Genomic DNA, 13,813 nt, shown 5'->3' with positions numbered 1-13,813 from the left:
GTTGTAGATCAATACTTTAACAAACACTAACTGTTACCTTCAAGTACTGTTGTGGATCAATACTTTAACAAACACTAACTGTTACCTTCAAGTACTGTTGTGGATCAATACTTTAACAAACACTAACTGTTACCTTCAAGTACTGTTGGGGATCAATACTTTAACAAACACTAACTGTTACCTTCAAGTACTGTTGTGGATCAATACTTTAAAAAACACTAACTGTTACCTTCAAGTACTGTTGTAGATCAATACTTTAACATACACTAACTGTTACCTTCAAGTACTGTTGTAGGTCAATACTTTAACAAACACTAACTGTTACCTTCAAGTACTGTTGTGGATCAATACTTTAACAAACACTAACTGTTACTTTCAAGTACTGTTGTAGATCAATACTTTAACAAACACTAACTGTTACCTTCAAGTACTGTTGTGGATCAATACTTTAACAAACACTAACTGTTACCTTTAAGTACTGTTGTAGATCAGTACTTTAACAAACACTAACTGTTACCTTCAAGTACTGTTGTGGATCAATACTTTAACAAACACTAACTGTTACCTTCAAGTACTGTTGTGGATCAATACTTTAACATACACTAACTGTTACCTTCAAGTACTGTTGTAGGTCAATACTTTAACAAACACTAACTGTTACCTTCAAGTACTGTTGTGGATCAATACTTTAACAAACACTAACTGTTACTTTCAAGTACTGTTGTGGATCAATACTTTAACAAACACTAACTGTTACCTTCAAGTACTGTTGTGGATCAATACTTTATCAAACACTAACTGTTACCATCAAGTACTGTTGTGGATCAATACTTTAACAAACACTAACTGTTACCTTCAAGTACTGTTGTAGATCAATACTTTAACAAACACTAACTGTTACCTTCAAGTACTGTTGTGGATCAATACTTTAACAAACACTAACTGTTACCTTTAAGTACTGTTGTAGATCAATACTTGAACAAACACTAACTGTTACCTTCAAGTACTGTTGTAGATCAATACTTTAACAAACACTAACTGTTACCTTCAAGTACTGTTGTGGATCAATACTTTAACAAACACTAACTGTTACCTTCAAGTACTGTTGTGGATAAATACTTTAAAAAACACTAACTGTTACCTTCAAGTACTGTTGTGGATCAATACTTTAACAAACACTAACTGTTACTTTCAAGTACTGTTGTGGATCAATACTTTAACAAACACTAACTGTTACCTTCAAGTACTGTTGTGGATCAATACTTTATCCAACACTAACTGTTACCATCAAGTACTGTTGTGGATCAATACTTTAACAAACACTAACTGTTACCTTCAAGTACTGTTGTGGATCAATACTTTAACAAACACTAACTGTTACCTTCAAGTACTGTTGTAAGTCAATACTTTAACGAAATGTAATTACAACTTTTGTAATAAACCCGAAAACCCGTGTACTTTTGTAAGTGGATTTTATTTTTTTTCTTTACTTGAGGACCCATGGAACTAAAATTCAGGGTTGATTGTGTAAATTACGGTCCATTGCAGCAAAAAAGACTGATTTTGTGATTTACGTATTAATTTAAATATATATGTTTCGAACTCAGTTTTTTTACGAAGAATATAATAGTTACTATTTCTCTTATTTTTTCTTGTGATTTTTACAGCTCACCAACATATAAAATGTTGTCGTGATAAAAATTTCCCATAACTAAAACGCACTGTGAATATTTCAAAGCTAGAGCAGACTTTTCTGTCATAATTAGTAAATATATGTTATGCATTCTAGAACCGATATAAGTAGTAAAGTTTTCTAATTCACAAGAAGCTATGGTATTGTTTGTTCGGTTAGAAATGCGACAATGTTTAAAACTCTCTTTTTTTTCTCTATACACTGACTATCAACAAATTGCGGTGGGAGATTTAGAACTAATATATAAAATTACGCCCTCTAGTGGTAGTATATGTTCTTGTTTCTATGTTAATTGCAGTGGTGACTGTAACACCACTAAAACTTGGCAACTATTAACAACGTTGGTTAAAAAACAAGCAAATAAAGCATCAAAGTATTATAATAAAGTTATTAACACAAAGATTTCAGACCCAGTACGTTGTAACCTGTTTGTTTGTTGTTCTATCAAAACAAGCGGTTGATGTTTGAATTTGAAATATCTCATCAACGTTGTACTGTAATGAAACGATGGACGAAACGTACAGTTCCTAACGGTGACTGTGTTAAGAAAGGACGTGTTTCCTCACTTAAACACTGCTATTAGTGACTCCAACAGAATCGGCTATTTTACATTAATAGGGCTTCAGTTGTTAAAGCCTCATAATCTTAGCCTCACACGTGATTACTATTGTATCTCGCGCCTGAAAGTTGAGTTTTATAAGTCATCCATCAGGTTTAATGAGGCCAAATGGTCGATACACAGAATGTTCCATTGTTTGTTCTCACCATTGGAAAACACTAGCCTCTAAGCAGGTCAACGTGTTAATTGATCCAACGCTGCCCATTGTTGTTGTCTTCTTAGTGCAGAGTTACACAATGGGTTATGTGTATTCTATTCGCTGCAAAGAATCGAATCCTTTAGTTATATATTTTAAGTCCGCAACCTTGCTGTCGTCCAACCGGAATAGTTATTTTTACGGGTAATCACGGAAAGATTACGCACGAAATCTTTGGGCTGAGTTGAACAAGATATAGAAATAAAGAACGGAAGAGAACCAGGAATAAAGACAAAAAATATTTATTTTGTAATTAAACAGTTTTCTTAATGAACTATTTTTTTTTCGAAATTATAATTTTTTGTAACTAATTTCTACTTAAAAACAAATGAAATTTGGATTAGAAGAAGTAACACCACGAAACTAGATTTTATGTTCAAAAACTAAAAATATATTCATGGATAAGACCTGACAGTATTTCTAAAGACCTACTTTTATCATACATTACTTTATAGACAATAAACGGAAATATTGTCCGCCTTAACATTTTCTGGTCCAATTGTTATTTAAGGTGAACTTCTGGCACAGTTGCCATTTCGGATAAGCTTTTGATATATCTGTTATTTGGAATAAGTTTCTGGTCCAGCTGTTATTTAGGATAAGCTTTTGGCATAGCTGCTATATAGGATAAGCTTCGTGTCTCACATTGTACAATAAAAGAGATTTGTAGAATTATAGAACATTTTAATTTAGATCATATAAATGAATAAATATTTTGTGATATTTATTTTTTATTTATTTTTAAACTATCATTGTTATAATTATTACATAATAATTTTGTAAAATATTTTGCAGACTTCTACATGGAACTTTTTTAATATATTTTGGCATCGTTTGAATACTCCATTCAACTAATGTGTTTAGTTTATCTAGTAGTCATGAGTATTTCACTAGTCTAAAGTTAAACTGTAAAATATTATGAAACATAACAAATGTTACAACAATGATATGAAAACAGTGACACTTCATCAATATTATGCAATACACGTTTGAAATACAAAAATATCAACTTCACTGACTATCTCCTAATTCGTTTGTCTATGAATAGTAGGGCTTCTGAGTCAAGCTAGGTAAGAATTATATGTATTTAAACTTAATTTGATGTCGGAATTTTACTGGTATATCAGATATATTTTGTGTATTTTATCAGATATGTTCTGTGGAGTTGGTATTCTTGTATTTGGCCCGGCATGGCCAGGTTGTTAAGGCATTCGACTCGTAATCTGAGGGTCGCGGGGATAGGACACAAAATTCAAGACAAAAACAATTTTTTTATATTTCAAACGTGTATTGTACAATATTGATGAAGTGTCACTGCGTTCATAACACTTGTTATTCATTGTTGTAAGATTTGTTATGTTTGATAATGTTGTACAGTTTAATTCTAGATTAGTGACATACTCATGACTACTAGGTAGATTAAACACACTAGTTGAATGAAGTATTCAAATGAATAATTACAGATTAATTTTTTACATACAATTCTATTTATCATTTACATACGTATATATATATATATATATATGCATATATATTTAAAATATCTGTTGTAATATGTTTAATTGTTATTTAAGACTTTTTAATCAGGTTTGGTTTTTTGGAATTTTGCACAAAGCTACTCGAGGGCTATCTGTGCTAGCCGTCCCTAATTTAGCAGTGTAAGACTAGAGGGAAGGCAGCTAGTTATCACCACCCACCACCAACTCTTGGGCTACTCTTTTACCAACGAATAGTGGGATTGATCGTCACATTATAACGCCCCCACGGCTGGGAGGGCGAGCATGTTTGGCGCGACTCGGGCGCGAACCCGCGACCCTCAGATTACGAAGCGCACGCCTTAACGCGCTTTTTTAATCAGAGCTAGAAGTTTTAACAGAACAAAACTTACCAGAAGTGTTGTAACGGATTCCCTTTAATTCGGGAAAACACGAGATCTCAGCTGCGAAACCAGCAGGAACAGAAGGCCAACATGACAGGCCGTCCCAGGTAACATTACACCGAATTGGTTCTCCTAGAAACAATCAGAACTATGAGACATCAACATAGAAATTGTTACTGAAGACGTACTAACATTAACACTTTCAGGAGATTATAATCCATTGTTTATTTGGTTGTTAAGTGGGCTAACTGAGTTGTGCTCATCAATGGTATCGAAGCCTAATTTTAAAGTCTTCTGACACTGGTGGGTGAGGCTTTGTTTGCGCTGTACGTAACTTTCATTCACGATTCGGTGTGTTTATTCGTGGCGTTGTCTTTAATATAAATAAATAACTGAGAAAAAAATGTTTTTTTTTGTCGATAGTGGCCAGGGTGGCTGTGAGTACACCTGAAACAAACAATAATGTTCATCCATCCAGTTTTAAGTCGCCAAATTAGACATTTGTCCTGCTGGAAGTACACAAGATACCAGACTTTCCTTGTTTAACTACGGTGACGCATTAAACATACAGATTATCATGGTTTAAATAAAAAATGAAATTTTGATTAAATACACTGTGAAAGTTGCGTATTTCAAAATCTTAACAAGACCATAAATTTACATTAGTAATTAAAGGACTATTAATAATTATTTCTACTTTTTTATTCAGATTTGAGAACTTTGAGATGAGTAGTGTATTTATTTCTAGAACGTTTGACAATGTGTGGCTTTCAGATTAAGACGCCCTCTCGTAACTGATTTATACTCAAACACCCGCCACTTTGCTATCTTCCTTCTGAGAGGGCCTGGCATGGCCTAGCGCGTTAAGGCGTGCGCTTCGTAATCTGAGGGTCGCGGGTTCGCGCCCGAGTCGCGCCAAACATGCTCGCCCTCCCAGCCGTGGGGGCGTTATAATGTGACGGTCAATCCCACTATTCGTTGGTAAAAGAGTAGCCCAAGAGTTGGCGGTGGGTGGTGATGACTAGCTGCCTTCCCTCTAGTCTTACACTGCTAAATTAGGGACGGCTAGCACAGATAGCCCTCGAGTAGCTTTGTGCGAAATTCCAAAAACAAACAAACACACAAACAATCCTTCTGAGAGAAATTAGGAGCAAATGGTCTTTGCTCGTGTGATAGATATAATATGAAGGACGAATTCTACTGTCTCAGAACTCAAAAGCTCAAAACGATTATGGGGAATAGAAATGACATAACGTTAACTTCAGCGTAATAAAATTTAACTAAAATGCACTGTGTATGAGCGACATCTATTACCAGTTATATCCCAGGAACCGAACGAAGAACGTTAATGTTAGTACCTATAAGTTAGGTAAACTGAATGAGTTTAATTTTTAGTAACGTATGTCGGTGCTTTTAAAATGTGCATATCAGCATATGAAATCATTCACTAATGTTTGCTAATACGTATAGGAGGTCAAAGGTAGCCCAGCAGCTAGAGTTTCGGACAGTGGATCTAATTTTTCATTGTTTGCTTCAGTTACCGGCAAGGTTTAAAAAAAAATCGCGCTGCGCACTTTGAGCCCGTGGCTGCAACATAAATGTTGTAGTCAGATACTACTATTCAGTTATAGTAGCTTAGGAGTTGGCGGTGGGTCGTGTTGCTGTTTCTTCTCTAGTCTGTCTATTATTTCAAAACTGAGGACGGCTAGGTAGCTCTCGAGCAGGTTTTTATGGAATCCAACAAACATAATGCACACAAACCTGAAGATATGGAGTGTTTCGAGCGGCGTCACTTCTCGAACGTTAAACCTTCAGATTCGCAATCTGGGACGCAAACCACTAGACCATGTTCGACTCGCAGAATTAAAAAAACACACAAAAGTTTCGACGTTTAAAAATGAAAATTAGATTTTACATATTTTTAAACATTCATTAAAATGTCGAATAATGTTTCACGCGTGGGGTCAGGGGACTATGTTTAACTGTTTCGATGTTTTTAGGTGCATAATTTTTCCTAAAGGGGACCGAAGGCCTTCTAGGAGGGTCAATTGTTTCAGCTACTCGTACCACTATTCAACAGCGTGTTTGTTTCTGTGAGTCGGTCAATAGACACTAAAATGACGTTACATAATGAACTCTTAATAAATGTTGCAACTTGTACTTCGTAGCATCAGAAAAACTGCGCATGTCATGAATCACGAAAAGAATTATACACTCGATTGGCTACAATATAGCGTGACATATGAACTTCAAAAGTAAGAAATGAAAAAAAAAATATTTGTTAGTTTTCACCTTGGGTTTATTTTCTCTTGAAACAGAACACTTTCTGGAACCCTGCGGCAGTACACCTGGTATAGTTTATATACAAACTAGTGAAAAATGAATTATTACATCCTTTTCGTTTCAAAAGGTTTCAAAAGCCGTGGTGGTCACACCAAAGATAACGTAATGTATAGCTTTGTTCTTAACCATAAAGAGAATATAATATACTTTCATAATGTTGGTATAGCTTATTATTGGTATTGCTCGAATGCTAACCAACCCATACTTTCCCAAGTAGCGTCAAGAACCTTGCCATTGTTTGAAAGGCCTCGTCGGCACTGGATTTAGCAAGTATAGTGTGGTAGACGTTAACATGCACTCTACACTTTCACTCAGTATTATTGTTTATTCCTGACTTCAAGCTTTCTACTTAAGATAAAGGGAAATTAAGAAACAAGACATATCTGGTTTATTTGTGAGGATGTACGTGTGTATTATGTGTGAGTACGACGTATACGTATCTTGTATTTGTTTGCAAGGACGTATGTATTCTCTGTGTGTACGAATTATTCGTATACTATGATGGAAAGGTATGTTTTAGCAGGGCTGCGTATCTCATCATAGGTCGAAAGGTATCTAGATACATAAGTTGTGCCAACGGTTTGTTACAAAGTGTGACAGTCTTGTCTGTAATTTATTATCTATACTACTCACATTGTCTTATTTAAGTGTACTCACGACTTATATTCCTTTAATGTATTATTAATTTTAGACAAAAATGCTTTATTAGAAATTCTGATTTTTTTTCAGTGCAAAAGACTTATAATGTTTACTAAAAGCTTACCATAAGTCACATTGTATCGTACTGGATTATGTACTGATATAATCATATCACGGCTTCACGATACAATACTCATACTGTTGTGTCGTTATACATTTAGTTTTTATGTCCACTAAGTAGTTTCCTGGAAGTGTATGCCTACGGGTGTAGATTTTTGGTTTATTGAATGTGTATTTCAATTTATGTACTTCCAGGGCGTATTGGATGTTGATGTAACAATATTTACTTTCTTGGATGCCTAAGTGTTCTTATGTGTATTTCCTGAATGTACACAACTGTATGCACTTGATGAATATTCATGTGTTCCATGTGAAGTACGTACATTTTCTGAACAACCCTGGTCATGCATGTGCATTCCGAATGTCTGTCTTCCTTCGACCCGGCATGGCCAGGTGACGCTCGACTCGCAATTTGAGGTTCGCGGGATCAAATCCCCATCACACCAAACATGCTCGCCCTTTCGCGTTATAATGTGACGGTCAATCCCACTATTCGTTGGTAAAAGAATAGCTCAAGAGTTGGCGGTGGGTGGTGATGACTGGCTGCCTTCCCTCTAGTCTTACATTGCTGAATTAGGGACGGTTAGCGAAGATAACCTTCGTGTAGCTGTGCGCGAAATTCGGAAAGAAAGAAACAAAACAAACTCTCTGCCATTGCGTAACTTACGTGTATTTCTCGTGAATCTTTATTTTTTATGTGCACCAATGTTCTGTATGTATTTTTGCTATGTAACATACGTGTTTTGGTTTGTTACATGAACGTACATACAAGAAGTAGAAAAGGTTTGAATGTTTTGGGATAGATTAATCTGAGAATAAACAATCATGTTTTAAAAGCGTAATTCCATGTTATGTGAAACATACTATGTACAGAAGCTATTTAACATCTGGTTGAGCCCAGCCCCCCCTCCCCACTCCTCATCTTTGTGGCTAAATAATTGAAAACTATTCTGGGGTTCTATTTTCCTGATTTGCTGTTTTAACATTCAAACTGACAGTAACAACGTTTTGTAAGCCATGTTCTGTACTTACAGTTAAATCATTCTGTATTTCATGTTCTATATTTATAATACAGGATTTTGTATGTTATATTCTGTACTTGTAATAAAAACCTTTGGTATGTCATGTTCTGCACTTGTAATAAAATGTTTTATTTGCAGTATTATAAATTTCGACAAAATAAAATATTTTGAACGCAGGAAACTTTAACTACTCAACAAGAAATCGATTCATTTGAACAAAAACTAAACACTCGACAATCCTCTGAACACCTGTTTTAGGAAGTTTCTGGACTGGAGTATTATTGTATTTTGATCAGTGGTATTTGTTTTTAAGTTAATTAACAAAGTTTAAATGTAGGTAAATCACTGTATCCAGTAAATGGATATCTCGTGCGAGTTTTCAAAGGATTCTGAACAGCTTTGCTTAATAATATACTTAAAGGACCACAAAAATGATCAGGAATTATTCAGTTCTCTGCTGACCCTCAAATTCCACGAACCTCCACTAATTCATAATCTCTACATTATTCAGTACTCTGCTTACTCTCAACTTTTATGAATCTCCATTAATCATAATTTCTACTAAAGCTAATTCTGTTGCTTAACTAGACTTTGATAAGATATCATTATAATTGTATCTGGTAATCGGTCAATCATAGTAAGTAGAACCTTACCGTTTTTTGAGGTCGAATACGTTTGAAATGACTGCAGGGAACAACTGAGAGCTGACCAAGAGTTGTTTACAAAATCTTGTTGGATGTCCCATCTGGTCCTATTACCTCTGGTCCAGGACATTTTGAAACTAAGTTAACATAAACATAGTCACACGTATGATTCTCCAACCTTCACTGAAGGCTAGTTCTGTAAATATCAAAAGGAAGACTCGATAAGAGTTACACTAACTTCTTCACAGTCATTATAAATATATATATATATATATTACTGTTCGTGGAACGAGAGAAGATTCAACTCACGAAATAGAGCGGGTAATCCTGTTTATTAGCTGTATTGTTAATCTAAGAGAATAATTTAAAAGCTTTATAATTTGAATAGCATGAAATCGACCATCAGTTTGTTCGTTTCTAGAGCAAAACCACAGAGGGTTATCTACTGTGTCCACCGCCAGGAATCAAACCCAGGATTTTAACGTTGTAATTCCGTAAATCTATCCTCTTTTTTTCGAATGTTTCACAAAAGCACATTGTAGAACAATTATTGAAATGAACGATTTAATTGAAAACGATAATTATTTATTTCATTAATTTATCGAAAAACATCATGTTACATTTTCTAGTTTTTTTCTACCTTTAGTGTTTATGTAACTTATATATACTAGTAAGAAACGTTATACAATACTCCAAGTTTAACTTATTTATCTGGAACATATTTACCAAAGTTTCTTTTTAAGTGCATACTTACATAAGGTACTTATCTAGAAGTTGCCTACCAAAGTTACTTATTAAGAGCATACTTACCTAAGGTACTTATCTGGAACATACCAACCGAAGTTGCTTATTAAAAGCATATTTACCTAAGGTACTTATCTAGAACATACCAACCGAAGTTGCTTATTAAGAGCATACTTACGTAAGGTACTTATCTGGAACATACCAACCGAAGTTGCTTATTAAGAGCATACTTACCTAAGGTACTTATTTAGAATATACCAACCGAAGTTGCTTATTAAGAGCATACTTACGTAAGGTACTTATCTAGAACATACCAACCGAAGTTGCTTATTAAGAGCATACTTACGTAAGGTACTTATCAGGAACATACCAACCGAAGTTGCTTATTAAGAGCATACTTACGTAAGGTACTTATCTAGAACATACCTACCAAAGCTGCTTATTAGAAGCATACTTACGTAAGGTACTTATCTAGATCATACCTAAGCTAATTATTTATAGCAAACTCACTACGTTAGGATATAGTAGTGTTTAACATGATTTATAAATAATAATATTGTTCGTTTAGTGTATGGGTTCAATGAAAATCTAAATTTCCTACGTTGGTTGAAACTCGTGATATATTACTGGTATTAACAAATCGAGTCTAATTATTGTACGTTTTAGTTTTTCAGAGTTTTATACGCTGAACTGTATATTATTTTACAATCTCAAACTTCTCGTCTACATAACTAGCTACCTCTCAGTGACACAGCGGCAAGTCTATGTACTTGTAACAAAAAATACTCCTCAGAACCATTTGTGAACAATTAGAAATGTAACAGGTTTGAGAATATAAGTATGCAGTTACTAATAAAAGAAATGGAAAATTTTCCTTGCAACAAGTGAGAAAGGGAAGTGAGACTTGGGATAGTTTCAATCCAAGTGTTCCACACATATTGTAGTTAATAATTAAACCAACGGACAACAAAATATATTAATCTGAACTATAAAGCACCAAATACATTATAGGTCAGCGTAAGAGAAAATCAATATTCAAGTGTCCTGCTGACACATTAAAAGTGTAGCATATGAGACCTTCAGGAAATAACAATCCGGCAGGTTCCTGTATAAATATAATAGTACTGTTTGTTGTATGTCCATGTAACTACTTATCTATATAAATACAATAGTACTGTTTGTTCTGTGTCCATATAACTAATTATCTATAAATTTAATAGTACTGTCTCTTGTATGTCTATGTAGTTACTTATCTATATAAATATAATGGAACTGTCGGTTGCATGTCCATGTAACTACTAATCTCTGTAAATACAATAGTACTGTCTATTGTATATCCATGCAACTAGTTATTTATATAAATATAACGGTACTATCTGTTGTATGTCCATGTAACTAGTTATCTATATAAATATAATAGTACTGTTTGTTGTATGCCCATGTAACTACTTATCTCTATAAATTTAATATTGGTGTCTGTTGTATGTTCAAGAAAGTGCTTATCTATACACATATAACAGAGTATTGTCTGTTGTGTGTCCATGTAATTACTTACCTAAATAAGTATAACATATTAATGTCTGTTGCATGTCCATGTAACTACTAATCTCTATACCTACAACAGTACTGCCTGTTGTACGTTCACGTAACTAGTTATCTATATAAATATAATAGTACTGTCTGTTAATGTTCATTTAACTACTTATCTTTATAAATATAACATAGTACTGTCTGTTGTGTGTCCATGTAATTATTTATCTATATAAATATAACATATTACTGTCTGTTGCATGTCCATGTAATTACTAATCTCTATAAATACAATAGTACTGTGTGTTGTATATCCATGTAACTTCTTATGTATACAAATATAAAAGTATGTGAATATAACTACTTATCCATATAACTATAATAGTTCTGTCTGTTGTAAGTCCATGTAACTACTCATATATATTAATATAAAAGTACTATCTGTTGTGTGTTGATATAACTAGTTATCTATATCTACTTATTTTTATAAATATAATAATATTGTCTGTTATATGTCCATGTGACCACTTATCTATATAAATGTAATGGTACTGTCAGTTGTATGTGTATGTAACTACTTATCTATATAAATATAATAGTACTAATTCTTGTGTGTCCATATAACTACTTATTTTTATAAATATAATAGTACTGTGTGTTGTATGTATGCACATAACTAGTTTCATATATAAATATATTAGTACTGTCGGTTGTATTACCATGTAACTACTTATTAGTGTTTGGATGGATCTTTCCCAGAATTGGTAAGGAGTTTCATTAGGTGTATGCACGGGTATATACAAATTTCTGTTTTGTATTGTGTGATTTTTATGCATGTTTCTGCTTTATATATAATTTTTTTTAAATTATATATAACGAAAGCAGCTTTCCATGACCCAAGATAGCCTTGGGTCACATAATTTTCGTCCAGATAATGGGTACTCCATCTAGTTGTGAATTACATTAAAAGTGTAGCATGTCACACCTGCTGTAGAATTGGTTGATCATGAGTCTTTCCACAAAACTTGTTTTCTTCTAGGATATTAAAGTTTCGGTTTAATGTCTTAGAAGTTATAATGATAATTTAAAATATATTTTTATTATTTTAAACCTGATGTTGGTTGTAATTAAAAGCTGAAGATTAATTACTTGGTTATTTATTCCAATACAAATTAAAAACAACAACAACTGCGATTTAATTTGGAGCAACAGACTGCTGATTATAAGGAACAATTGATTACGTCACTGTATAGCGTAATTATATATAGCGGTGTTTATAATACATTTTTACTATTTCACAACTGATGATCTGAAATTCCCCTTAAATTATAATGTATAGCCACTCAAAATTCAAAGTAAATACCCTGTTCTGTTAAGTGGCATCTTAGTAGTTGAGTAAAGCCGTCAACAACGTATCTGTGTTGTTTTTTCTTGAGAGCCTAGTCAACAATATAGCTCTGTGCTATTTTTTCTTCAGAGTCCAGTCAACAATATATCCGTGTTGTTTTTTCTTCAGATCCCAGTTAACGATGTATCTGTGTTGTTTTTCTTTAGAGCCCAGTCAACAATATATCTGTGTTGTTTTTTCTTCAGAGTCCAGTCAACAATATATCGGTATTGTTTTTTCTTCAGAGCCCAGCCAACAATATATGTGTTGATTTTTCTTCAGAGCTTAATCAACAATATATGTGTTGGTTTTTCTTCAGAGCTCAATCAACAATATATCTGTGCTATTTTTTCTTCAGAGCCCAGTCAACAATATATCGGTGTTGTTTTTTCTTCAGAGCCTACGTTTTGCATTGATTCAGTTTCACCTAACGACGTTTGAATTGTCTTTTCACCTTGTCAACAGGAGATGAAGGTAAATTAATACATTTTTATCATAGTTCTAGAAACCTTTTCTCTACAAAATAGAAAAAAAATGTTAGAGAATTTCTCAAGTTTTGTGATTAATCCTGAATTTCTCAGACAAAGTGTTATAGGTGTTTGTGTATGTTTTGTTATAGCAATGCCACGGTGCACTATCTGCTGTGTCTGCCGAGGGAAATCGACCCCCTAATTTTAGCGTCGTAAATACAACCCGAAGACTCACTGCTGTCCATCCAGAGAGCGTGCTATAGATAAGACCGTTTTATTATCTCAACCCTGCGTGTTTATCAACAAGATTTCTCAAAAATGGCTGAATGGATTTGGACGAATGTTTGTATACATTTGGGCTATTACCGAAATTAAATTAATTGGTTTTTGAAAGGTCATTGTCACAGCAAGGTCACGAATATAAAAAAATCGTATCTGTTAACATAGTAACCGGTTTTATATATTATTTATGCTCTATAACTTAACCTAAGTCTGAAACTTGGTGGACATAGGTGGAATGGTAATTC

General features: G+C 33.7%; 1 protein-coding gene across 1 annotated transcript in view; it reads right to left on the bottom strand.

Annotated features, from left to right (window-relative positions):
* The window catches only part of LOC143254462 (diuretic hormone receptor-like), a 62,626-nt gene extending 53,280 nt beyond the window's left edge, over positions 1-9,346 (bottom strand). The window contains exons 1-2 of the mRNA XM_076509644.1: positions 9,165-9,346; positions 4,397-4,519 (exon numbers count right to left, since the gene is read on the bottom strand). Of these exons, the coding sequence (XP_076365759.1) occupies positions 4,397-4,519; positions 9,165-9,285 (244 nt within the window). The 5' untranslated portion in view covers positions 9,286-9,346. The remainder of the gene's footprint in view (positions 1-4,396; positions 4,520-9,164) is intronic.
* Between the last annotated feature and the right edge of the window lie 4,467 nt (positions 9,347-13,813).

Source organism: Tachypleus tridentatus, chromosome 6, assembly GCF_004210375.1.
Source record: "Tachypleus tridentatus isolate NWPU-2018 chromosome 6, ASM421037v1, whole genome shotgun sequence".
NCBI classification, from domain to species: Eukaryota; Metazoa; Arthropoda; class Merostomata; order Xiphosura; family Limulidae; genus Tachypleus; species Tachypleus tridentatus.
The sequence above is the reverse complement of the archived record's forward strand: the minus strand, read 5'-3'. Positions and strand labels throughout refer to the sequence as shown.